The following is a 27,788-nucleotide window of genomic DNA, read 5'->3' as shown; positions in this document are numbered from 1 at the left end:
GGGGTGTTTGGCTGCACTTTTTGTTGTTGCGTTGGACATATAACAGTCAGTCTGGTTTTCGAATGGGTATGAGCTACAAAACGGAACATTATTGTTGTTGCTACAAACTGAAAGAGCAGAGGCGTGCTAAAAAGAAAATGTTTATGTTGCTTGGTTGGCTGTTACTTCATGTGACTGGCTGGCCGGGGCCGGTTTGCTTACATTTCACTTTGGTTGGCCATTCTTAGTTTTGCGTTCTTTGCACACACAATGCGTCACAGAGTCAGTCAGCTTAGAAGTGTGTGACTGAGGCTGAGGTGGTGGTGGTGGTGTTGTTGTTGGTGGGCATACGACTGAACAACAAAACCATAATTGCGCAGTTTGTGGCATGTGCGAAATATCCTGTTGGTTGTACAATTTTAACAAGGTGTAAAATTTTGCCTACAATCAAACAAACATTTGGGCCATTTAACAGTAATTTATCTTGGAATGAGCCAAACTGTATCAACTAACAAAACACTCTTAACTAAACTAAATACCAACCAGGAAACCGGAAATCTTCAATAAGTGTTAAAAATGGAAATTGTCTAAATTGTTTGTTTATTTCTGATTTTATGGCCAATTGAGGATGTTGTTAAAACTAAGATAGAGTTTTTTGTATTTGAATTTAGTTTGGGTAGAAAAGCCCAGCACGATAGTTAAATTAGCAGCTGTTTTAAAATCATAATACAATTTGATTAACACAATTTTGTAAAACAATAACATTTGAATGATAATTTCATGATATCTAATTCTGTTGTTGCAATAAAATAAATTTTTTGATTGTGGGTTAGGAATTGGTTTGGAATAATATATAAAAGAGCATTCATTTTGAACGATAAAGCTAGAAAATTATACAATGTTTGTGGATCAATTGAAAGACAAAATTGGGATAAGATTATTAAGGGTCCTTTTGACTCGGTTGTCTTATTAATTTGAGGAAAACAAAGCACAAATGATAGCAAGGAATATAATAAGAACATTGCATAATATTCACTACATAGTTTGTAATTTTAAATATTCATAGCTTCCTAATCTAAAGTCGGGTTTGTCATCTACGAATTTCGTTGATGCTGCCTTCAATTTCCCCCTTCAATTTCTACTTTTTGAACTAATTGAATTGTTTCACGGGCAAATCATCCAATATAGGCAGAATGACTCTGTTATCATATCACAATATCGAGCACTAGTAAAGGCATTGTTTGAACAGCAGAAGATGTATCTTCCAACGATTCCTCCAGCTAAAAATCCTCACCAAAGTGGCACGTTATAGATAATTTTTGACAATCATGCTACACATTTTGAGATTTTCACTGATTTGAGATTTTGTTACGTTGCTCACAATGCTGACATAAGACTCGTTACTACTGGCGTATGCAACCGAAGAATCTTCGACAATGTGACTATATTGGGCTGTCGGTAGTCTAACGGATATCATTGTATCCGCATATTATTGCACATCCCATCCTCACGGATATTGTCCCTCCAATACGAATGTTTACCAGATTTTATTCGGTTTCTTACGTCGTCTGCAGAACCACTTGTAATAGTCAGAAGTCTTCCGAGATAGCAGAACGTGGATACGTCTTCAAGATTCTTCTCGTCTATTGCAAATGCTCTATTGTTAGAAGCATTAATTCTCATTACCTTAGTCTTGGCAATATTTATTGTTAGACCAGCCTTAGCTGCTTCAATTTTTAGTGCATTGATTTTAGCCTGCATATCATTGAAGTTGTGGGATAGTAGACAAATGTCGTCGGCATAGTCAAGATCTTCTAGCCTTCTGTTGAATCCCCAAATTATTCCCCTCTGTTCACACGAAACTCTTCTCAATATGTTGTCCAGGACGATATTAAAAAGTAGGGCCGACAGAACACAGCCTTGTCGGACTCCAGTTTGAATTCTAAATGAGTCACTAATACAGCCATAATGAAGAATTCTACAGTCTGCATTGTGATATAGGGCCTTAACAATACCAATTATTTATTATTATGGGGTGTCTTTGCATGCTAACGTACTCCATATGGCTGAATGGGAAAGCGTATCCAATGCTTTCTCAAAATCGATGAATATCAAGTAGAGTGGCGTCCTCCACTCAACAGATTGCCGAAATTTGTTGACATGGTCAATGCATGATTTGCCAGCCTGCTCATTGCAGAGAAGCGGATCGTGCGGAAGCGGAAGTGCAATAATATAGATTGTGGCCAGTGTTCGACGTTTTCGATAACATCGAGGAGTAGTGCTCTACCCATACATCCATCTGGTCCTTTTGGGATGTGACTAGATCTCCATTTCTGGTTTTAAGTGGTTTGTTAATTGCAAACGATTTTTGGGATAGTTTCTTAGCAATTTTGTATAAATCCATTGTTCTAGTGATTGCAGTTGCTGTTTCGGCTTCCAATTAGGCAATCTATTATGTTGGTATTCCAATTAGGCAATGTATTATTTGGAATCGTATGAAGGGAGGCGTTGAGAGAATTTTTCCTTGATCGTTGGGTTCTTCAGTTTATCGACGTTATATGTATTTTCCTTGTGCCATTTAAAAGGTAATGGTTGGTCACTGCCACAGTCGGCGCCACGCTTGTTTCGGACATCTAGCAAGATCCTCTCCATTTTCGGCTAATGGCAATATGGTCGATTTGATTTTCGGTGACGTTATCGGGGGCGATGAGGGAATAACGTTCCACCAATGACCAAGTTGTTATTCATGGATGTTTCCAGGAAAAGCTCGCCATTTTCGGTCATTCTACCAAGACCTTATCGACTCAGTTTTTATACTTCTGTCTAAATTTTGAAATCTGTAAAATTATTTGTTACAAACCAGTAGGACCTTTGATAGGATCCTATGGACCTTGGCTCTAATGATCAGTTGTGCTATTCGCACCATCTATGGCACCACTTACCCTGCTTAACTGAATTCCCGTTGAAGTTATGGCTAGATACGTTATTCGCAATGCTGTCATAAGAATTTGCACTGGCTTTGGGGAGTCATGCGACCGTATTTTGGTGTCTCGGTGGATTCCCGGACATCATTGACTATTTCACATCCAAACCTTTCATAGACAAAACCGTTAATGTGTTGATCATGGATGGAAAGTCTGAAAGGATACAATCTCTCCAAGGGAACACATTTAAGATTTTCACTGTTGACTCAATGTTATAGGTGGATGTGGTTGGAGGCTTTTATATTCTCCCAGTCAAAGGCTAACTACTACCGTTGCTTCCATTAGTTAACTCGTTTGAGATTTTCACTGTTGGCATAAATTCAAAGATGGATGTGGGTGGAGGATTTTATATTCTCTCATTCAAAAGTTCTGGTTGGAGTAGGGCGTATGGAATCGGAGGAAATGCGATCGTATAATCACATTGAGCTGGAACGGTGTACTTTCAGTCAACATTGACTATTGTACACCCAAACCTTTCTTTGACTGGGCATTGAATGTGTCGATCACAGAAGGACTGGAGGGATACAGTCTCTCCAAGGGAGAGATATTTACTTATGGTTTGGAGTTGAAGTTGGGTGTGGGTGGATATATTTATATTGGCTTACCGCTCAAAATCTTGCCACAACTGGCATATGGAATCGGATTAATTTCGACCATATTGGGCTGTCTTTTGCACACCCAAATCTTTCTTACACAGGGGCTACAATATATCGATCACGGATTGAAGAACTGAAGGTATACAATACCTTCTAGGAAACCAGTTTAAAATTTTCACCGATGGTTCGAAGTTGGGTATGGTTGGATGCTTTTGTATTGGGCCAACGGCTAAGAATATTGCTCATAATGCTCTCATAAGTCTCAGTACTATTGGAAGGATTATATGAACGCAATCTCTTCAAAGAAATTCATTAGAGATCTTCACTGATGACTCATAATCTAAGATGACTGTAGGGTAGGGTTTTATATTCTCATTCAAAGTCTCTCCTTGCTGCCAAGTTTCTACTGGCATATTGAACCGGAGGAAGTAGGACCATGCGACTCTATTGGGCTGTCGCTATGGACTCCCGGACAACATTAACTTTGACACTCCCATACCTTTCTTCGACAGGGGCCTCATTGTATCTAACACGGATGGAAGGACTGAAGGGATATTATCTCTTCTAGAAGATATTCACTGATGGTTCAACGTCGAAGTTGAAGGTGAGCTCAGGCTTTTATATCTCACGGATTGGAATGCATGTATTTTAGATTACTGGACAGGTGTAGCGTTCTTCAAGGTAATTCAGATTCGGGTTTAGACCGATAGGTTTTCGAATTGGCTGAGGTTTTAACGAGAGTATTCAGAATTAGACTAATAGTCATGCCGGCCAGAAATCGATCATGGTTGTCTACACCACAACCAATTTAATCCAGGAATGCCGGCGTCTCTAAACGATACAGCGATATATTCAGTTGGACTTTTCTGGTCACCAAAGTGTTCTTGGAGTCTGTATTGCAGATTCAAAAAGGGAGCTTCATTCTTAGATAATAAAGCTGACCGTTTTATTGGTGTACCGCTTTCATCGTGGAAATGATGGAACCAGATATTCACTTGAGACTAAAGTAAGACTGTTGTCGAAATGCAACATATAAATATTCCTCCTGATCGATGTCGGAATAGGGTGACAGTGATCACCGGTCATCAGCGTTGTCAATTTAGCATTTTTTAATAAACCAAAATTCGATTTTTTGCCAATTAGTGTTTGACTCACAAGCATTTAGCAACTATTAAAACAAAGTGATCGACGTCAGAGCATTTACTTGAAACTTCAATAATATGTTGGAGGCAATCAAATCAGGAGATTGAGTTACCGACTTACTTCCCAAATATTCCTGTTAATACAAATATGGACCTACTTTTAACAATAGTTGGAGGTAAAGCGCGGTTTTGTTATAAATTGTTGGAATCACAGTTGGTGTGCATGATTGGATATTGAATCTTCCATATAATGACTTCTGTTGGAGTTTGTCGCGATGAAGGAAAGGAGGAACATGGATGTGCATGTGTGTCACCCTTTAGAGTTGATTGCTTGATGTAAACTCAGATTTATAGAATTAAATCTTGGTAAGAGCTTAATTGTTACAGAAATTAGTTTTCTGTATGACTGCTCATGACAAAGGGAAGAACTAGGTGAGGTTTTATCCTATCAGCAAAGCTTCAATATGTTACTTTTTCTATGCCACATGATTTCTACTGTTGTTTTAATTTCCAATCTAAATAAACAAATTCCAAAACCTATTTTTAAACTTACCAAAACTCCATACTCTATATTCAGTACATGATGACTGCTCTTCAAAAAGACATCTCTTTAATATTATTAAGAAAATCTAAAGAAAAATATATGAACGTACATACTCGCAGTAGATCTGCCAATAACTTGGCAGTTTTTTGACATTTATATTTATTTCACCCCGAACTGTATGAATTGTATGGTGAAATCAACGAAATAGTGAATTATGGCCCATAAACACGCAACTTGTATAAACAAACAAATAAATGAAGGAACCAACAAAAAACTCACAAAAAAAAGTTTGTCTTATTTTTTGGGAATAAGAAAGATGTGTCTTAAAAGTTTATGCATCTTATTGTTGGAGTTTTCTGCTGGTTGGTTTTTTGGAATATATTTATCACATACTACTCGTACGTACAATACGTTAAGTTTTATGAGTTCATCTTCGCCATAAAAAACCTAGTGGAATTTTAAATAATGAAATCCTGAGGAAACAGGATGGCATGCAAGTATTTGTACCACCAACGTAATAATGCGCAAATGTTTGTTAGCAGAGTTGCCGTTACAATTTTTGATCTATTTATTAGGAGGAATTAACAATTATGCTAGGAGGAAAGTTACTGAAATAATACTAAACAACCATCATTTCAAATAAATCAAACCGAACTTTCACCATTAATTTTTAAAATTACAGGAGACTTTAACTAATTACTTAAACATTTTTAAAGTTTTTCCCAGTTTCACAGTCTACGATATAAATCCTTTAACCAACACAAAACATAAACTATTTGGTAATCCTTAATGTTACTTATGAAATATTTTTGTTAATATTGGAACTGGACCAAGATGCTGCTGCAGTATTAAATTTTTTTTTATTTTTTTTTCTCTTGTTATATACAGTGGTGGTCAAAACATATGCAACTAGCAACAGAATTTTACAAAAGTTGTTTAAACTAGTTTTAAAGGTAAACAAAAATATTCATTTGCTTATAATATTTGTTTATTAATGCTTTAAAAATGAGAATATGAAATTTAATTCAGAATTTTTTGCATTGAAAATAAAAAAAATTAAAAAAACTACATATGGGTTGATATTTCAATGGCCAAAACATATGCAACTAATTGCTTCTAAAACATTTATGTCTATAAAACTTAATATTTTGTGGTAAATCCTATATTTTCAATGACGGCCTTACATCGGCAAGGCAGTGAAGCTATCAAATTGGCAATAAAATTTGCAGGAATAGAGTTCCAAGCATCTACCAATCCTTGAAATATAATATCTGAATTAGTGCAATTTTCGGTGTCGATTCTTTGATTAACGATTTCCCAAAAGTTCTCAATGGGATTTAAATCCGGTAATTGTGGTGGCTATTCCATTACTGAAACTCTTTCTTGTGCTAACCTCGATTTAACAACATGTGCAGAGTGCTTGGGTTCGTTATCGTACTGAATAACTCATGGAAGTGGCATATTATCCTCAGAATTTGGAAGCATTACTCTTTCCAAGATGTCTCTATAGATAAATCCATCCATTATTTCATTAATTCTGAGCGATGGGCCAACTCCAGCAGCTGAAAAACAACTCCCATACCATTACGTTGCATCCTGCATGCTTCAACGACGTTTTCCCTACGCGCAGAAAACCGCTTATATCAAAACGTAATCAAAAGAAACGTTTTAAGTTTGCTATGGAGCATTTAAATTGGTCAGAAAACAAATGGACCAGTCGTCCTATTTAGCGACGAACCCGAATTTAATATCATCGGAAGTGATTTCATGTGTTATGTAAGACGACCAGTTAACACGCGGCTTCAAGCTCGATACTGCAAAAAGACAGTGAAACATGGAGGATGTAACGTAATGGTATGGGGGCTGTTTTTAAGCTGCTGGAGTTGGCCCATCGCTCAAAATTAATGAAATAATGGATAGATTTATCTATAGAGACATCTTGGAAAGAGTAATGCTTCCAAATTCTGAGGATAATATGCCTCTTCCATGAGTTATTCAGTACGATTACGACCCCAAGCACTCTTCACATGTTGTTAAATCGAGGTTAGCACAAGAAAGAGTTTCAGTAATGGAATGGCCACCACAATTACCGGATTTAAATCCCATTGGGAACTTTTGGGAAATCGTTAATCAAAGAATCGACCCCGAAAATTGCACTAATTCAGATATTATGTTTCAAGGATTGGTAGATGCTTGGAACGCTATTCCTGCAAATTTTATTCCCAATATGATAGCTTCAATGCCTTGCCGATGTAAGGCCGTCATTGAAAATATAGGATTTACCACCAAATATTAAGTTTTATAGACATAAATGTTTTAGAAGCAATTAGTTGCATATGTTTTGGCCATTGAAATATCAACCCATTCGTAGTTTTTTTAATTTTTTTTCTTTTCAATGCAAAAAATTCTGAATTAAATTTCATATTCTCATTTTTAAAGCATTAATAAACAAATATTATAAGCAAATTAATATTTTTGTTTACCTTTAAAACTAGTTTAAACAACTTTTGTAAAATTCTGTTGCTAGTTGCATATGTTTTGACCACCACTGTATATGTATATATCATATGAAAAATTGCTTAAAGAAATGATAAATAATATATCGTAAGGAAAAAATATAAAATTCTGTTATGGATTTTTTCTTTCAGCCAATACTCCATGCCTGGCAAAAGGAGCAGAGCAATGAGTAATCGTAAACATTTGAAAAACACTGGCCTGCACTTTTTAATGGCCACAAAGGCATCACAAACAGCAACAACTGCAATGCCGAGCGTAAAAAAGGGACTTGTTTGTTTAACACTTAAGTTTTACAAGACTTTGCGAACGCACAAAAACTACTTACTGTTCGCTTTTAATACCAGTTTCGACTAAAAGGAAACAAATCATAATCTTTAGTTTCTCAGACGCCACATAACTATGGAAATAGGGATTCCGTAATGCAGGGGATAATATGTGAAAACGAGAAATGCTGGGAATTTAGAAAAACTTCATTAGAACATTACAATTTTGTTCTAGTTTAGTTCTGTTCTAGTTCTGTTCTAGTTCTGTTCTAGTTCTGTTCTAGTTCTGTTCTAGTTCTGTTCTAGTTCTGTTCTAGTTCTGTTCTAGTTCTGTTCTAGTTCTGTTCTAGTTCTAGTTCTGTTCTAGTTCTGTTCTAGTTCTGTTCTAGTTCTGTTCTAGTTCTGTTCTAGTTCTGTTCTAGTTCTGTTCTAGTTCTGTTCTAGTTCTGTTCTAGTTCTGTTCTAGTTCTGTTCTAGTTCTGTTCTAGTTCTGTTCTAGTTCTGTTCTAGTTCTGTTCTAGTTCTGTTCTAGTTCTGTTCTAGTTCTGTTCTAGTTCTGTTCTAGTTCTGTTCTAGTTCTGTTCTAGTTCTGTTCTAGTTCTGTTCTAGTTCTGTTCTAGTTCTGTTCTAGTTCTGTTCTAGTTCTGTTCTAGTTCTGTTCTAGTTCTGTTCTAGTTCTGTTCTAGTTCTGTTCTAGTTCTGTTCTAGTTCTGTTCTAGTTCTGTTCTAGTTCTGTTCTAGTTCTGTTCTAGTTCTGTTCTAGTTCTGTTCTAGTTCTGTTCTAGTTCTGTTCTACTTCTGTTCTAGTTCTGTTCTAGTTCTGTTCTAGTTCTGTTCTAGTTCTGTTCTAGTTCTGTTCTAGTTCTGTTCTAGTTCTGTTCTAGTTCTGTTCTAGTTCTGTTCTAGTTCTGTTCTAGTTCTGTTCTAGTTCTGTTCTAGTTCTGTTCTAGTTCTGTTCTAGTTCTGTTCTAGTTCTGTTCTAGTTCTGTTCTAGTTCTGTTCTAGTTCTGTTCTAGTTCTGTTCTAGTTCTGTTCTAGTTCTGTTCTAGTTCTGTTCTAGTTCTGTTCTAGTTCTGTTCTAGTTCTGTTCTAGTTCTGTTCTAGTTCTGTTCTAGTTCTAGTTCTGTTCTAGTTCTGTTCTAGTTCTGTTCTAGTTCTGTTCTAGTTCTGTTCTAGTTCTGTTCTAGTTCTGTTCTAGTTCTGTTCTAGTTCTGTTCTAGTTCTGTTCTAGTTCTGTTCTAGTTCTGTTCTAGTTCTGTTCTAGTTCTGTTCTAGTTCTGTTCTAGTTCTGTTCTAGTTCTGTTCTAGTTCTGTTCTAGTTTTGTTCTAGTTCCTCTCTATTCCGGAATTTTATTTGATTATCACATTCTAATACAATTCAAATAAGTTTACCCTGAATTGAAAACCCTACATCTAGTGCATACATTCTTTCACTGACTATTGATGAGAACTAATGCACAGATTCCAAAGAAATGAACAGCAGCCAAAAGCATCCAGCCTGCAAACATTATTTTTGTCTGGCCTTAGACTTGCTGCTGTTGTTCTTGTGACCATTTGGTCATCATTGCGTATAAAAAATAGTTTGTATATGGATTGCGTTTCTACTTCTGCAAGCTAAAAAAAAAATATGTATTCTGCCATATTTTGTTGTTGTTGCTGTTGTAGTAGTTGTTGTCGCTGTTAGTTTAGCATGAGATTTATTGATGAGTTTTAGCCAAAGGGCGCCATTGGGGGCTGGTCACTGATCGCACCATGGAATTATTAAAATGTGACAGTTGAACGATTAAATGCAATCATTTTAAATGTTTAAACTCTTCAGATTTATGTTAAATGATTTATTAGCAAACGAAATCATATGAGTGCGTTTGGTGGTGGAATAGAAAAGAGTAGGAGTCTGCAGTTCTAGAGGCTTCTTTTAGGAGTATTTGTGGCATAATAGGTATTTATTTGGGAGAGAAGGTTGGCTAGTGAAACACATTAAATTAAAATAATGAGAAAAGTATAAAATTTAATTCATTCAGTCTGTGTGACTGTTATACAAAAATTCAGAACATTTTCTGAATGGATAATGATAATTGCCTAAATTGGAAAATGAGGAATTCCAAATTAGGGAATAAGAAATTCTTATATATACCATATTAAAGTAAAACCACATGACTCTTTAATTTTAGCAGCTTTATTTTATAATAATCTTTAAAAAATCTCCTTAAAGCACTTCAAAAATTAGTCAACTAGATAAATAAGAGATTGAATGAATAGCTCTTGAAAACTTTTCATTCCAATAAATACTCAAAGTTATTGTTAACATTTTTTTATGTAACTAATTCAACAAAGAAGAACAATAGTCAAGGGCTCTTTTTAATAAAATATGGATAAAAAAACTAAAATCATAACAAAACATTATTAGGTAAATGGAGTCATTTATGCCACAAACCAAATTATTTGATTTACTTTATACGGAACGTTATTAAAAATGAATGAAAGAAAAAACGTAAAATATTATTGAAACAAAATAATGCAACACGTTGTAACAATGAAACTCTTAAAAGTGTAATAAAAGGGATTTAATACCGTGGAAATGAAAACAAATCATTCGGCAACATCAAACTAAATGTACCTTATTTAAAGCAATTGAATTCTAGTTCAGTTCTAGTTCAGTTCTAGTTCAGTTCTAGTTCAGTTCTAGTTCAGTTCTAGTTCAGTTCTAGTTCAGTTCTAGTTCAGTTCTAGTTCAGTTCTAGTTCAGTTCTAGTTCAGTTCTAGTTCAGTTCTAGTTCAGTTCTAGTTCAGTTCTAGTTCAGTTCTAGTTCAGTTCTAGTTCAGTTCTAGTTCAGTTCTAGTTCAGTTCTAGTTCAGTTCTAGTTCAGTTCTAGTTCAGTTCTAGTTCAGTTCTAGTTCAGTTCTAGTTCAGTTCTAGTTCAGTTCTAGTTCAGTTCTAGTTCAGTTCTAGTTCAGTTCTAGTTCAGTTCTAGTTCAGTTCTAGTTCAGTTCTAGTTCAGTTCTAGTTCAGTTCTAGTTCAGTTCTAGTTCAGTTCTAGTTCAGTTCTAGTTCAGTTCTAGTTCAGTTCTAGTTCAGTTCTAGTTCAGTTCTAGTTCAGTTCTAGTTCAGTTCTAGTTCAGTTCTAGTTCAGTTCTAGTTCAGTTCTAGTTCAGTTCTAGTTCAGTTCTAGTTCAGTTCTAGTTCAGTTCTAGTTCAGTTCTAGTTCAGTTCTAGTTCAGTTCTAGTTCAGTTCTAGTTCAGTTCTAGTTCAGTTCTAGTTCAGTTCTAGTTCAGTTCTAGTTCAGTTCTAGTTCAGTTCTAGTTCAGTTCTAGTTCAGTTCTAGTTCAGTTCTAGTTCAGTTCTAGTTCAGTTCTAGTTCAGTTCTAGTTCAGTTCTAGTTCAGTTCTAGTTCAGTTCTAGTTCAGTTCTAGTTCTAGTTCAGTTCTAGTTCAGTTCTAGTTCAGTTCTAGTTCAGTTCTAGTTCAGTTCTAGTTCAGTTCTAGTTCAGTTCTAGTTCAGTTCTAGTTCAGTTCTAGTTCAGTTCTAGTTCAGTTCTAGTTCAGTTCTAGTTCAGTTCTAGTTCAGTTCTAGTTCAGTTCTAGTTCAGTTCTAGTTCAGTTCTAGTTCAGTTCTAGTTCAGTTCTAGTTCAGTTCTAGTTCAGTTCTAGTTCAGTTCTAGTTCAGTTCTAGTTCAGTTCTAGTTCAGTTCTAGTTCAGTTCTAGTTCAGTTCTAGTTCAGTTCTAGTTCAGTTCTAGTTCAGTTCTAGTTCAGTTCTAGTTCAGTTCTAGTTCAGTTCTAGTTCAGTTCTAGTTCAGTTCTAGTTCAGTTCTAGTTCAGTTCTAGTTCAGTTCTAGTTCAGTTCTAGTTCAGTTCTAGTTCAGTTCTAGTTCAGTTCTAGTTCAGTTCTAGTTCAGTTCTAGTTCAGTTCTAGTTCAGTTCTAGTTCAGTTCTAGTTCAGTTCTAGTTCAGTTCTAGTTCAGTTCTAGTTCAGTTCTAGTTCAGTTCTAGTTCAGTTCTAGTTCAGTTCTAGTTCAGTTCTAGTTCAGTTCTAGTTCAGTTCTAGTTCAGTTCTAGTTCAGTTCTAGTTCAGTTCTAGTTCAGTTCTAGTTCAGTTCTAGTTCAGTTCTAGTTCAGTTCTAGTTCAGTTCTAGTTCAGTTCTAGTTCAGTTCTAGTTCAGTTCTAGTTCAGTTCTAGTTCAGTTCTAGTTCAGTTCTAGTTCAGTTCTAGTTCAGTTCTAGTTCAGTTCTAGTTCAGTTCTAGTTCAGTTCTAGTTCAGTTCTAGTTCAGTTCTAGTTCAGTTCTAGTTCAGTTCTAGTTCAGTTCTAGTTCAGTTCTAGTTCAGTTCTAGTTCAGTTCTAGTTCAGTTCTAGTTCAGTTCTAGTTCAGTTCTAGTTCAGTTCTAGTTCAGTTCTAGTTCAGTTCTAGTTCAGTTCTAGTTCAGTTCTAGTTCAGTTCTAGTTCAGTTCTAGTTCAGTTCTAGTTCAGTTCTAGTTCAGTTCTAGTTCAGTTCTAGTTCAGTTCTAGTTCAGTTCTAGTTCAGTTCTAGTTCAGTTCTAGTTCAGTTCTAGTTCAGTTCTAGTTCAGTTCTAGTTCAGTTCTAGTTCAGTTCTAGTTCAGTTCTAGTTCAGTTCTAGTTCAGTTCTAGTTCAGTTCTAGTTCAGTTCTAGTTCAGTTCTAGTTCAGTTCTAGTTCAGTTCTAGTTCAGTTCTAGTTCAGTTCTAGTTCAGTTCTAGTTCAGTTCTAGTTCAGTTCTAGTTCAGTTCTAGTTCAGTTCTAGTTCAGTTCTAGTTCAGTTCTAGTTCAGTTCTAGTTCAGTTCTAGTTCAGTTCTAGTTCAGTTCTAGTTCAGTTCTAGTTCAGTTCTAGTTCAGTTCTAGTTCAGTTCTAGTTCAGTTCTAGTTCAGTTCTAGTTCAGTTCTAGTTCAGTTCTAGTTCAGTTCTAGTTCAGTTCTAGTTCAGTTCTAGTTCAGTTCTAGTTCAGTTCTAGTTCAGTTCTAGTTCAGTTCTAGTTCAGTTCTAGTTCAGTTCTAGTTCAGTTCTAGTTCAGTTCTAGTTCAGTTCTAGTTCAGTTCTAGTTCAGTTCTAGTTCAGTTCTAGTTCAGTTCTAGTTCAGTTCTAGTTCAGTTCTAGTTCAGTTCTAGTTCAGTTCTAGTTCAGTTCTAGTTCAGTTCTAGTTCAGTTCTAGTTCAGTTCTAGTTCAGTTCTAGTTCAGTTCTAGTTCAGTTCTAGTTCAGTTCTAGTTCAGTTCTAGTTCAGTTCTAGTTCAGTTCTAGTTCAGTTCTAGTTCAGTTCTAGTTCAGTTCTAGTTCAGTTCTAGTTCAGTTCTAGTTCAGTTCTAGTTCAGTTCTAGTTCAGTTCTAGTTCAGTTCTAGTTCAGTTCTAGTTCAGTTCTAGTTCAGTTCTAGTTCAGTTCTAGTTCAGTTCTAGTTCAGTTCTAGTTCAGTTCTAGTTCAGTTCTAGTTCTAGTTCAGTTCTAGTTCAGTTCTAGTTCAGTTCTAGTTCAGTTCTAGTTCAGTTCTAGTTCAGTTCTAGTTCTAGTTCAGTTCTAGTTCAGTTCTAGTTCAGTTCTAGTTCAGTTCTAGTTCAGTTCTAGTTCAGTTCTAGTTCTAGTTCAGTTCTAGTTCAGTTCTAGTTCAGTTCTAGTTCAGTTCTAGTTCAGTTCTAGTTCAGTTCTAGTTCAGTTCTAGTTCAGTTCTAGTTCAGTTCTAGTTCAGTTCTAGTTCAGTTCTAGTTCAGTTCTAGTTCAGTTCTAGTTCAGTTCTAGTTCAGTTCTAGTTCAGTTCTAGTTCAGTTCTAGTTCAGTTCTAGTTCAGTTCTAGTTCAGTTCTAGTTCAGTTCTAGTTCAGTTCTAGTTCAGTTCTAGTTCAGTTCTAGTTCAGTTCTAGTTCAGTTCTAGTTCAGTTCTAGTTCAGTTCTAGTTCAGTTCTAGTTCAGTTCTAGTTCAGTTCTAGTTCAGTTCTAGTTCAGTTCTAGTTCAGTTCTAGTTCAGTTCTAGTTCAGTTCTAGTTCAGTTCTAGTTCAGTTCTAGTTCAGTTCTAGTTCAGTTCTAGTTCAGTTCTAGTTCAGTTCTAGTTCAGTTCTAGTTCAGTTCTAGTTCAGTTCTAGTTCAGTTCTAGTTCAGTTTTATGTCGTTTAATAAAATCAAAGTACAAGCACATTAACGAAACTAATAAAGTTGTAGGGCATACAAATTCATTAGATTTGGGAAATAACAAAACAAAAAAAGGAAACGAGTAATATAAAACATGCGAATCAATTGGCAAGTAAGGGAATGAATTATTTCATAAACGGACTGCAGATTTTCTTAAACATTTTGTTTTTGTTCTATTTTGTGAACGCCCCAGGTGAACAAAACATTGAAATGCTTTTTTAGCAACATCAATGGGGGGTTTGGCATTGATGACGATGATGATGAAGTCGATAAACATAATGATGAAGATTTCGATGATGTTAATATGAGTATTCGTACTCGTTCTAGTGGTAGCAGCAGCAACAATTGTTCAGATGTTGTTACTATAGTAGTTCTTGATGTTGTACATAAAGTCAACATCAGCAAACTTACACTGTGTAAGAGGGATAACAGAAGTAAACGTTGTGGTGGCAACCAGAATTTCATTAGATTTTTTTTGTTGTTATTATTTATAAAATGTAATTATAGCTTCCAATAATAAGCAGCGTAATTATAGCTTCCAATAATAAGCAGCCAACTGCATTGTTGTGTGTTTTTTTTTCTTTTTTGTTTGGAATTATGAGCGCGAAATTTTTCTATGTGTGTCACATATGTTGAAATTTTCTTCATGTTTTTTTTTTGTTAAATTTTGAAAAAATGGCGTCAACAATGAAAAAAAGTTATTTTAATAAATTTTGTTAAAGAGGCGTAAAATTCCTTTGGAGTATGTATCCTGTGGTGTTAATAAAACATTATTAAATTTTTGAAAATTTAATTTCTAAAAAAATTCGTTTTACTTTTGTTGTCTGCCCGCTTTTTTGTTGATTCGATGGAAAGGTGTCTCAAATTTTTTTAATACAAAAATTTGATATAATTTGTGTGTTTAAAAGGAGTTGTTGCAAAAATAGATGCATTTGAGGATGTTTGGAATTAAAATTAATTCAGTTTTCAGTAATAAAAATGGAATTGAGCTAGAACTAGAACAGAACTAGAACAGAACTAGAACAGAACTAGAACAGAACTAGAACAGAACTAGAACAGAACTAGAACAGAACTAGAACAGAACTAGAACAGAACTAGAACAGAACTAGAACAGAACTAGAACAGAACTAGAACAGAACTAGAACAGAACTAGAACAGAACTAGAACAGAACTAGAACAGAACTAGAACAGAACTAGAACAGAACTAGAACAGAACTAGAACAGAACTAGAACAGAACTAGAACAGAACTAGAACAGAACTAGAACAGAACTAGAACAGAACTAGAACAGAACTAGAACAGAACTAGAACAGAACTAGAACAGAACTAGAACAGAACTAGAACAGAACTAGAACAGAACTAGAACAGAACTAGAACAGAACTAGAACAGAACTAGAACAGAACTAGAACAGAACTAGAACAGAACTAGAACAGAACTAGAACAGAACTAGAACAGAACTAGAACAGAACTAGAACAGAACTAGAACAGAACTAGAACAGAACTAGAACAGAACTAGAACAGAACTAGAACAGAACTAGAACAGAACTAGAACAGAACTAGAACAGAACTAGAACAGAACTAGAACAGAACTAGAACAGAACTAGAACAGAACTAGAACAGAACTAGAACAGAACTAGAACAGAACTAGAACAGAACAGAACTAGAACAGAACTAGAACAGAACTAGAACAGAACTAGAACAGAACTAGAACAGAACTAGAACAGAACTAGAACAGAACTAGAACAGAACTAGAACAGAACTAGAACAGAACTAGAACAGAACTAGAACAGAACTAGAACAGAACTAGAACAGAACTAGAACAGAACTAGAACAGAACTAGAACAGAACAGAACTAGAACAGAACTAGAACAGAACTAGAACAGAACTAGAACAGAACTAGAACAGAACTAGAACAGAACTAGAACAGAACTAGAACAGAACTAGAACAGAACTAGAACAGAACTAGAACAGAACTAGAACAGAACTAGAACAGAACTAGAACAGAACTAGAACAGAACTAGAACAGAACTAGAACAGAACTAGAACAGAACTAGAACAGAACTAGAACAGAACTAGAACAGAACTAGAACAGAACTAGAACAGAACTAGAACAGAACTAGAACAGAACTAGAACAGAACTAGAACAGAACAGAACTAGAACAGAACTAGAACAGAACTAGAACAGAACTAGAACAGAACTAGAACAGAACTAGAACAGAACTAGAACAGAACTAGAACAGAACTAGAACAGAACTAGAACAGAACTAGAACAGAACTAGAACAGAACTAGAACAGAACTAGAACTAGAACAGAACTAGAACAGAACTAGAACAGAACTAGAACAGAACTAGAACAGAACTAGAACAGAACTAGAACAGAACTAGAACAGAACTAGAACAGAACTAGAACAGAACTAGAACAGAACTAGAACAGAACTAGAACAGAACTAGAACAGAACTAGAACAGAACTAGAACTAGAACAGAACTAGAACAGAACTAGAACAGAACTAGAACAGAACTAGAACAGAACTAGAACAGAACTAGAACAGAACTAGAACAGAACTAGAACTAGAACAGAACTGGAACAGAACTAGAACAGAACTAGAACAGAACTAGAACAGAACTAGAACAGAACTAGAACAGAACTAGAACAGAACTAGAACTAGAACAGAACTAGAACAGAACTAGAACAGAACTAGAACAGAACTAGAACAGAACTAGAACAGAACTAGAACAGAACTAGAAAAGAACTAGAACAGAACAGAACTAGAGCTAGAACTAGAACAGAACTAGAACAGAACTAGAACAGAACTAGAACAGAACTAGAACAGAACTAGAACAGAACTAGAACAGAACTAGAACAGAACTAGAACAGAACTAGAACAGAACTAGAACAGAACTAGAACAGAACTAGAACAGAACTAGAACAGAACTAGAACAGAACTAGAACAGAACTAGAACAGAACTAGAACAGAACTAGAACAGAACTAGAACAGAACTAGAACAGAACTAGAACAGAACTAGAACAGAACTAGAACAGAACTAGAACAGAACTAGAACAGAACTAGAACAGAACTAGAACAGAACTAGAACAGAACTAGAACAGAACTAGAACAGAACTAGAACAGAACTAGAACAGAACTAGAACAGAACTAGAACAGAACTAGAACAGAACTAGAACAGAACTAGAACAGAACAGAACTAGAACAGAACTAGAACAGAACTAGAACAGAACTAGAACAGAACTAGAACAGAACTAGAACAGAACTAGAACAGAACTAGAACAGAACTAGAACAGAACTAGAACAGAACTAGAACAGAACTAGAACAGAACTAGAACAGAACTAGAACAGAACTAGAACAGAACTAGAACAGAACTAGAACAGAACTAGAACAGAACTAGAACAGAACTAGAACAGAACTAGAACAGAACTAGAACAGAACTAGAACAGAACTAGAACAGAACTAGAACAGAACTAGAACAGAACTAGAACAGAACTAGAACAGAACTAGAACAGAACTAGAACAGAACTAGAACAGAACTAGAACAGAACTAGAACAGAACTAGAACAGAACTAGAACAGAACTAGAACAGAACAGAACTAGAACAGAACTAGAACAGAACTAGAACAGAACTAGAACAGAACTAGAACAGAACTAGAACAGAACTAGAACAGAACTAGAACAGAACTAGAACAGAATAGAACAGAACTAGAACAGAACTAGAACAGAACAGAACTAGAACAGAACTAGAACAGAACTAGAACAGAACTAGAACAGAACTAGAACAGAACTAGAACAGAACTAGAACAGAACTAGAACAGAACTAGAACAGAACTAGAACAGAACTAGAACAGAACTAGAACAGAACTAGAACAGAACTAGAACAGAACTAGAACAGAACTAGAACAGAACTAGAACAGAACTAGAACAGAACTAGAACAGAACTAGAACAGAACTAGAACAGAACTAGAACAGAACTAGAACAGAACTAGAACAGAACTAGAACAGAACTAGAACAGAACTAGAACAGAACTAGAACAGAACTAGAACAGAACTAGAACAGAACTAGAACAGAACTAGAACAGAACTAGAACAGAACTAGAACAGAACTAGAACAGAACTAGAACAGAACTAGAACAGAACTAGAACAGAACTAGAACAGAACTAGAACAGAACTAGAACAGAACTAGAACAGAACAGAACTAGAACAGAACTAGAACAGAACTAGAACAGAACTAGAACAGAACTAGAACAGAACTAGAACAGAACTAGAACAGAACTAGAACAGAACTAGAACAGAACTAGAACAGAACTAGAACAGAACTAGAACAGAACTAGAACAGAACTAGAACAGAACTAGAACAGAACAGAACTAGAACAGAACTAGAACAGAACTAGAACAGAACTAGAACAGAACTAGAACAGAACTAGAACAGAACTAGAACAGAACTAGAACAGAACTAGAACAGAACTAGAACAGAACTAGAACAGAACTAGAACAGAACTAGAACAGAACTAGAACAGAACTAGAACAGAACTAGAACAGAACTAGAACAGAACTAGAACAGAACTAGAACAGAACTAGAACAGAACTAGAACAGAACTAGAACAGAACTAGAACAGAACTAGAACAGAACTAGAACAGAACTAGAACAGAACTAGAACAGAACTAGAACAGAACTAGAACAGAACTAGAACAGAACTAGAACAGAACTAGAACAGAACTAGAACAGAACTAGAACAGAACTAGAACAGAACTAGAACAGAACTAGAACAGAACTAGAACAGAACTAGAACAGAACTAGAACAGAACTAGAACAGAACTAGAACAGAACTAGAACAGAACTAGAACAGAACTAGAACAGAACTAGAACAGAACTAGAACAGAACTAGAACAGAACTAGAACAGAACTAGAACAGAACTAGAACAGAACTAGAACAGAACTAGAACAGAACTAGAACAGAACTAGAACAGAACTAGAACAGAACTAGAACAGAACTAGAACAGAACTAGAACAGAACTAGAACAGAACTAAAACAGAACTAGAGTTTATTGCTCAATACAATCCTTATTTTCTTACCCGTGCTAATAATTATGTCTACGAGTCTATTATCCTCAAATATCTCTGCAACAATTAAAACATATTAACAGCTGCTTAGAACGAAAGCAAGAATAATTATAAAAGAAAAAGGTGTAAATAAAATTATATGCTGGTTATCTACATCATTAGTAAAAGAGTTTTTAAAACAATTTTGAAAAGATAAATTTGTAAAATGTCCACAAAACTAAACCAGAAACTATTTAACACAACTATGAAATGTATCTTAGGGACAAAAAATACAATAAAATAAGCCACTAATTTTAAGGTAAATATGACAATATTTTTCTAACAACACAAAACAAGGTTTGTTTGCAAGGATACAACGTACGACAATGCTGCTGAGCGGAACAAGACCACCAACTGATTTTTCAAATGAAAAACTAAAGTCCTTCATAAAATACATGTATACACTAAAAGAAATAGAGATAGTTTTATTAACATTCTGCAATAAAAATATTTTATGAAAGGAAGAGCAAGGAAATGTTAGTAATTCCTTCGAGTGTGTTTTTAAACTAAAAACTCTATAAAATGAAACACCTAAACTATTTATGAAATACATACTTTACAGCTTAACAAATTCATTAGCATAATGAGCCATCTAATATGAACAAACTGCCAAAGGATCCTTATAAAATTATATTTTATCTCCAGCCTTAAACATCTTTTCTATTACATAACGCTGGTTAAAGGACCCATGCATACATTTCCCAGCCATTAGCACGTGCGTCAGCAGACAAGGATGTTCTTGGACAAGAGTAAAAAAAAGTACAGGTCCTTTTGAATTTACCTTTTTTTCTGTTTGTCGTAGCTGTTGTTGCCATCATTAATAAATAGTCAATAGCTAAAGAAGTGAAGTGTTAAATTTATTGACATCTCGTTTGTTAAAGGTGACAAAATGCATGTTGTTGTGCTGCCTCATGGTTTTTGTACCAAACCCAGTCCCAGTCGTCATCGTTATCGCTTGCATCAACCATCAGACATCAGTTTATATTACAGGCAGCCTCATCTTCTTTACATTTTGTCATGAGATATTTTTTCTTCATATTTTTTATGTTTTTTTTTTTGTTAATTTTGTCATCAGCATTCGAATTTTTACCTTTGGCAACATTCCTTGTGGCCTTTACGTTTTACACTCTTTTTTTATGACGTTTCTGCTCTAGCACCCCTGGGGTTGTTATTTGATTTCCTATCAATATGATTTCGTGACCTTTGATATGAATATCAATTCTATGAGTGTTGTTTGCAATGAAAAAAAGGAAAACATCAAGAATTGAATGAAAAAATTGTGTTAAAGGATTTAATGAAAAATTAATTCTGGTTAAGCAATAAAAGCAATAAAAAACGGGTTTGTACTTAAAGTTCGTTATAGAGAACCTTCATTGAGATTTACGAGCATCTTAGATGATCTTTTTAAGTGCGAAATACAATTAATTTTAGAAGAAACTATTTTTATACACTTCACCTTCGTGAAAAGTTGTTTTTTTTAATTTTTTGTAAAAAAATGTTTCGAATTGGTTTTTAATTTTTTTTTTTAAATAGAATTATTTTTTTTTTAATTTTTCAAATTTTTTTGTTTTTATATTGTTTTTAAAGTATACCGATCGACTTAGAATCACTTTCTGAGTGGATTAAACGATGTCCGTCCGTCCGTCCGGCTGGCTGGCCATGTAAACCTTGTGCGCAGAGTACAGGTCACAATTTTGATGATATTTCGATCAAATTTGGTACATATTATTTTTTTTATATTTTATTGAAACTGGCTGAAATCGGTCCATTATTTTACCTAGCCCCCAGACAAATTACCTTCCGAAATTGGACTTTATCGGTCATAAATGTTTAATTTATATATGTATCTCCGCTCCAAATAAGTTTTATATTTACAGAATTCATTTCACCAAATTTTGTTACGATCGGTCCATAATTAGTCATAGCTCCCATATAGACCCGCTTCCGAAAATCACTTTAACGTGCATAAATCGCTTAAAAATTTTGGTATACACACAAAATTCAACACAGTTAACTCTAATATAGACATAAATCGCTTAAAAATTTTGGTATACACACAAAATTCAACACAGTTAACTCTAATATAGACATAAATCACACGACCTAATTTCATGGTGATCGGTCCATAATTGGCCATAGATCCCATATAAGGCTCTCTTCCGAAAATCACTCAAAAATATAAATTATTGAAATTTTAAAAGAAAATGTTTTTGCTCTTTTACTTAGTGTAGGGTATTATATGGTCGGGCTTGACCGACCATACTTTCTTACTTGTTTTTTTAAATTTAAATTTTTTTTTTGTTTTTCCAATTTTTTGTAATATTTGCGAAAAAAAAAATTTTGTGAAAAAAAAATTCGGTTTAAAAAATATTATCCAGAATATATGTATATACTTTATAGGGTCGGATAATTACAAACGGAATGACAACCTTTTATGAAGGGCATAAAAGTGTGACTGAAGCACACCGAAGCTTATGGTGAATGTGTTTCATCCGTTTCAAAGTGCGAGAGATGGTTTGTGCTGTTCAGATGTGATGATTTTGACACGGAAGACAATGATCGCCCAGGCCAGCCCAAAAAGTTTGAGGACCAATAATTGGAGGCATTACTCTATGAAGATTGTTGTCAAACTCAACAAGAGTTTTCCAAATCCTTGGGAGCTACTCAATCAGCAATTTTGAAAACGTTTGCAAGCAGCAGGATTCATCCAAAAGCTGAGAAATTGGCTACCATATTAATTTAAGTGAGGGACCTTGAAAGATGATTTTGTATGTCCGAAATGATGCTTGAACTTATGCTTAAAATCATACATTAAAAGAGAAAAATCGCTCTCTCAAATCCAGATGACCTTGTTAACTCCTTTGGTCCTCGTGAGAACCAACTGGTACTTGTTCAGATTCGTAAGTGCCACATCTCTGATACAATCCAGATTAGGAAAGAGATTAGTAACTAGATGTATTAGTCTGCTTCTTGTTAAGCAGGGCAGTCACATAGAAGATGTTGCGCCGATTCTTTAAAATCTAAACAACTTTTGTATACCTTCCGATATGTGTCCAATCATACGGTGCCCAGTAATTATACCCGTACGAAGTCTGATCGAATTGCTGACAAGAGAAAAAAGAGTGCTGGTCCTATCTTCTGTGATAATTGTGGATAATCTACAAGCGGTGATTTTGACATGGAAGACAAAAAAAGTGAAGAACGTCCAACCAGCCGAATCAACAATAAAGCCAAATATCCATGGCGCTAAAGTAATTCTGTGTATTTGGTGGGACCAAAAATGTTCTGACTAATATGAGCTTTTGAAATCTTAATACATAAATGTGATCAGTTGGATCAATAACACAGGTCAACAGCAAAAAAAGGCTTCACTAACCACTATATAGATTTGATGCATCATGGTTACCTAAGTGCAAAAATGGTAAAATTTTTGAATTCTATGGATAGATTTTTTTTTAAATTTTTTTTTTCTAAAATTGTGAATTTTTTTAGATGTTTCTCCACATAATTTATGATAACTCAAAAAGGGTTAGTCCGATATTATTGAAGTAAACTTAGAAAAGTTTATATTTACATAGCCTTTAATCTGCTTATATATTGCGATTTAATCGGCTCAGTAGTTTCGGAGTTATAATAACAAATTAAAACAAAAAATACATTTTTTCGTTAAAAAAAAAAATTTTTGTGGTTTAAAAAACTCATGAAAAATAGAAAACGGCGGAACTTGTTTGTGTTTATTACTTTGTCGCAAAGCCGCGTATAATAGGAACAAAATGAGATATCAAAGATAAAAATCGATTGATTCTTTTCGAAGTTATTCACAATTAAGTGAATTCGCTCATTTTCACAAAATTTAACATTTTTGTTTGATATACATAAAATTGAGTAGTTAATGTTATTCTATGAATTGATTGAATGTTGAAAACATTTTCCCCATGCTATGTACAAATTTTTACATATATATTGCGTTTTAATCGGATCGGTAGTTTCGGAGTTATAATAAAAAATTTAAGAAAAAAATATATGTTTTATGTAAAAATATAATATTTTTTTTTTTTTTAAATCATAAAAAATCGAAAATGGCAGAAATTGTTAAGATTTTTTGCTTTATCGCAAAGCTACATGTAATAGGAACAAAATGAGATATCGATCATAAAAATCTATGAATTATTTTCGAATTTATTCAAAATTAAGTGAATTTGCATATTTTCAGAAAATTATATGTGCGTATAAACGTGTTCTTTGGGTGTAAATTTTACATGTGTTTTGTTATTGTAACAAACATTTTAACAAAAACAAAATTTACACTCAAATTTTTTTTCGATTTTGTTGCCCTGTGTAATCTTCTCACTACACAGAAAAAACTAATTCTTAAACCGCTTCAATTCAAATATTTGTCACATATTGAACTGGTTTCAATTATTTCATAATTAAATCAAGTATTAATTTGCTCATAAACAAAATTTCTTGATATTTTCTATTGAATTTTGAGTTTTGAATTTGATTATTTTGACAATTGAATATACAATTTTCGTTATTGGTTGAATTTCAAATACAAAAATTATTGAATAGATAATTTTCGTAATTGAACATTTTTGTTATTTTTTGTGTTTTCAATTACGAAAATTATCTATTCAATAATTTTTGTATTTGAAATTCAACCAATAACGAAAATTGTATATTCAATTGTCAAAATAATCAAATTCAAAACTCAAAATTCAATAGAAAATATCAAGAAATTTTGTTTTTGAGCAAATTAATACTTGATTTAATTATGAAATAATTGAAACTAGTTCAATATGGGATAAATGTTTGAATTGAAATATAATTTTTTCTGTGTTGAATCCAATCTTAATCTAATTTCTCGATCTTACTGAGTGGTGTGTTCCTCTCAAAATGGTATTATATCGATTCAACTTATTTGATTGCTTGCTGTGCCCCAAAATTAATTTATGATTTAAATTTGGCGCTATTTTTGCAGTAAGGTGTTGCCAACCAAAAACCAAACAGTTTGGGGATTAGCATAAATGCAGCATTACAATTTGCTGGTTCATGGTACCTACATTGTCACTGTTTAGTGTAGATTTTCGGCTGGAGGCATCAATGGACCCTACTTCTTTGAAAATGATGCTGGAAAAGCAGTGACTGTTACTGGTGCTCGATATAGCGACATGATAAGCCAGTTATTTCCGACTGAATTGGAAAAACCCTAACCTATACTTTATGATTTAATAACCATTAACAACCTAAATAAAATTCAAATCTTTCACAAATTTTATGACACCCTTATAAATTCCATTAAAGCACCTGGAATAGACGAAATTATTAACAATACTCTTATGGAGTCTAAGGGTTTGCAAGTATATTTCTTATATACTTACAATTAGTTATACTATAAATATTTCCATATCATTATTTTCATTGAAAGCTCTGCAGGTGAAAGCTTAAATACTTTCCTTTAAGCTTAACCCTCATTAATTTCCTAAAACGGAAATATTTTCTAAAATTCCACATATATTTCCTCCTAAAACATTTATTATTTGGATTTATTTTGAAAAAAAAACAAAAAATATTAACTAATTTATTATATAAATTAAAGTCATTTATAATACAAACTAAAAAAAATAGTAAACAAAATTATTATAATCAAAATCTAAATTGATTATAATACAAAAAGAATGAATTACTAAATCAATTTATCAATGTTGTTTGAGTTAGTTGTATAAATCTAAAAGCCTTTACAAAGATGGCAAAATATTTACGTTGGTTTGCATTTTTTCCTCTGCAAATAAATAATAAAAAGCAAATGGAATGAATGAAGAAGAAAAAAACTTAAATTAGGGACACACACACCGAACTAAACAAAATAATAGACAACCCGCAGTTAATGACGAATTACTAAAAAACATGCAAGGATTTACTGTTTTTTACTACTACAACTACTACTGTGGTGCGAGTAAATAAGAGTTTTTCGCCAAAGACCATGAAATAAATAATAAAAGGAAATAATACACTGACTGACAGGCAGGGTCTATGAAGTCCTCTGGCTATGCTTACACACTTACGTACTCTCTCCAGCACGAAAAAAAAGGTGTCAAAAACTTAAGCAGCCAAGTTAAGAATTATTAGCGTAACGAATTTGATGTTTGTTTTCACAAAAGGAAATATATTGGATACACTTTCAAACATAGATAGGTACAATATAAATAGAGAAATATTAAAGGAAATGGATTTAACAAAGTAATTTTTCATAAGCGATATTAACGATAAGAAACAGTAAGAGAGACAAATTAAATTTTTGGCATATGAATATATTAAGTAAAAATAGTAATTCTTAAGCAGTAAGACTTAATCTGATCTTTGACAGTATTGGGTAGGTTAGGTTACGTGGATTGCTCGCAATTTAGTTGGTTCACAGAGAAGCCTTGTGGCCCATTGTGATATCCTTAGAAATGTTCTCTTATGTTGACAATCATACATTAAAAGAGAAAATCGCCCACCCAAATCCGAATGACTTTGTTAACTCATTTGGTCCTAGAGAGAACCAACCGATAATTCTGACAAATTTGATCAGATTCCTCAGTGCTACATCTCCCTTGTTAAACACAGGGCAGTCATATAGAAGCTGTACCGATTCTTTTCCTAAGAAGCCTGATCGAATTTCTGCTTAGAAACAAAATAGTCCTCATTCAAATCGGCCCAAAAATATTTAACATTTCGCTACCTTTTCATTAGAAATTCCAAATATTGAAAAATTTGACCTTTGACTTTCACGATTTAAAGGTTAACGTTTTCCTATTTTAGTAAAACTTTCAGACTATATTTAAAATTACCAGGACTATAATATTGTGAATAGGTTTTACTTAAAATTTATAACAGTAAGGAAATTGGGCTCATTCGCTAAAATATGGAAAAAAATAGTTTTTCTTGAAAATCACAGGGACGGAAAAACTGTAAGAGGTATTGACATATTTTCACATTTTTATTTCCTAATATGATCTCAATAAATCCCAATGTGATGATCAAATAATTCTGAAATTTGTTAACAAAATTTTTAAAAATTTGAAAATGGAGATTCGAAACAGCCTTTAAAAAAATATTTTTTTTTGGCCATACCTGCGAATAGGTAGTAAATATTTTAAATAAAAATTAGCTTTTATTTTAATTTTTCTCGAAATATGTATGTTAATTTTTTTTCCTAAATTTCTTGTTCAAGTAGCCTAAGACTAGAGATGCTAATCGGGACTGATTTTTGATCTCGAAACCAGGGGTTTCAGGATTTTCGGGAAATCTAAAATCCCGAAAATATAAGAAAGAAACGTACAAAATTTTCCCCAAGAAACCATAGGACTAAAATTAAATCCTATCTTGCGCATTTCGTCTTTTATCCAATGATATTTCAGTATTTATTTTTTTTAATAAATTTTGTCTTTTAGAATTTTTTTTCCATTACTCCTATGGCTTCCACAAAGCATCTCCATCTTACACGATTTGTTGCAGTTGTTTTCGCATCTTCCCATGTAAGATTGCACTGTCCTAGATCTTGGAGTCCATGTATTCTTTGGTCGACCATGGCTTCTTGAACATTGAGGGTTCCACTCTAGCGCCATCCTTGTTATACTGTCAGGATTTTTTCTGATAGTATGGCCGATCAACCTCCATTTTCTACGTTTTATTTGTGTTAGTATGGTTTCCTCGTTGGTGAGGTTCCAGAGATCCGTATTGCTGATGTTGTTAGGCCAGAATATTCTGCATATGATTCTGAGGCACTTGTTAATGAATACCTGTAGTTTTTGCGTGATGGTGTTCGATACTAACCAAGTTTCACTTCCGTATAGCAGAGTAAACTTTACACATGCGTTGAATATTCTAAGCTTGGTACGTCTGGATATTTGTGAGTTTCTCCATACTGGTTGTACACAGAGAAAACAGATTCGTGATAGCAGCCGAATTTGTTGCCAATCGAATGATTCTATCTTAGTGACCGAATTTTACAGTTATGGCTATAATATTTTGGAAGGGGTAACTAAAGTTTGGTTGCCTCAACTGAAATTCTTCTTTATCAACTGACTTTCTGTTGTTAGAACTGAAAAAAACTATGTGTGCAACCGAATCATTCGATTGGCAACAAATTTGGTTGCTATCACGAATCTGTTTTCTCTGTGTAGTCTTCCTAATGCCGCTCTCGCTTTATTGAGCCTGTCATTTACGTCTGTTTCAGCGCCGCCATTTGTTGATACTGTACTGCCTAGATAGCAGAAGCTTTCTACGTATTCAACTGGTTGGCCTTGTAGCATGATGTAATCGGTGCTAACGTTGTTGATTCTCATAGCTTTGGTTTTCTTGATATTTATCTCAAGTCCAACATTGCGTGCCAATCTTTCCAAATCATCCATCTTTGCTTGCATGTTGGAGATCTTATGCGAGAGTAGACAAATATCATCCGCATAATCCAAATCTTCGAGTTGGCGTGAGATACTCCATGTTATTCCTCTTCTCTCTGAACAGACTTCGCTCAT

General features: G+C 34.1%; 1 protein-coding gene across 1 annotated transcript; it reads right to left on the bottom strand.

Annotated features, from left to right (window-relative positions):
* Window positions 1-204: 204 nt before the first annotated feature.
* On the bottom strand, window positions 205-27,788 carry LOC135963479 (uncharacterized). Its single transcript, XM_065515343.1, has 2 exons — window positions 27,480-27,788; window positions 205-420 (listed from the first exon to the last, which is right to left on the bottom strand). Exons 1-2 carry the CDS (start codon window positions 27,786-27,788, stop codon window positions 205-207), a joined length of 525 nt encoding a protein of 174 aa, XP_065371415.1.

The sequence above is a fragment of the Calliphora vicina genome, chromosome 1 (genome assembly GCF_958450345.1).
Source record: "Calliphora vicina chromosome 1, idCalVici1.1, whole genome shotgun sequence".
Lineage (NCBI taxonomy): Eukaryota > Metazoa > Arthropoda > Insecta > Diptera > Calliphoridae > Calliphora > Calliphora vicina.
The sequence above is the reverse complement of the archived record's forward strand: the minus strand, read 5'-3'. Positions and strand labels throughout refer to the sequence as shown.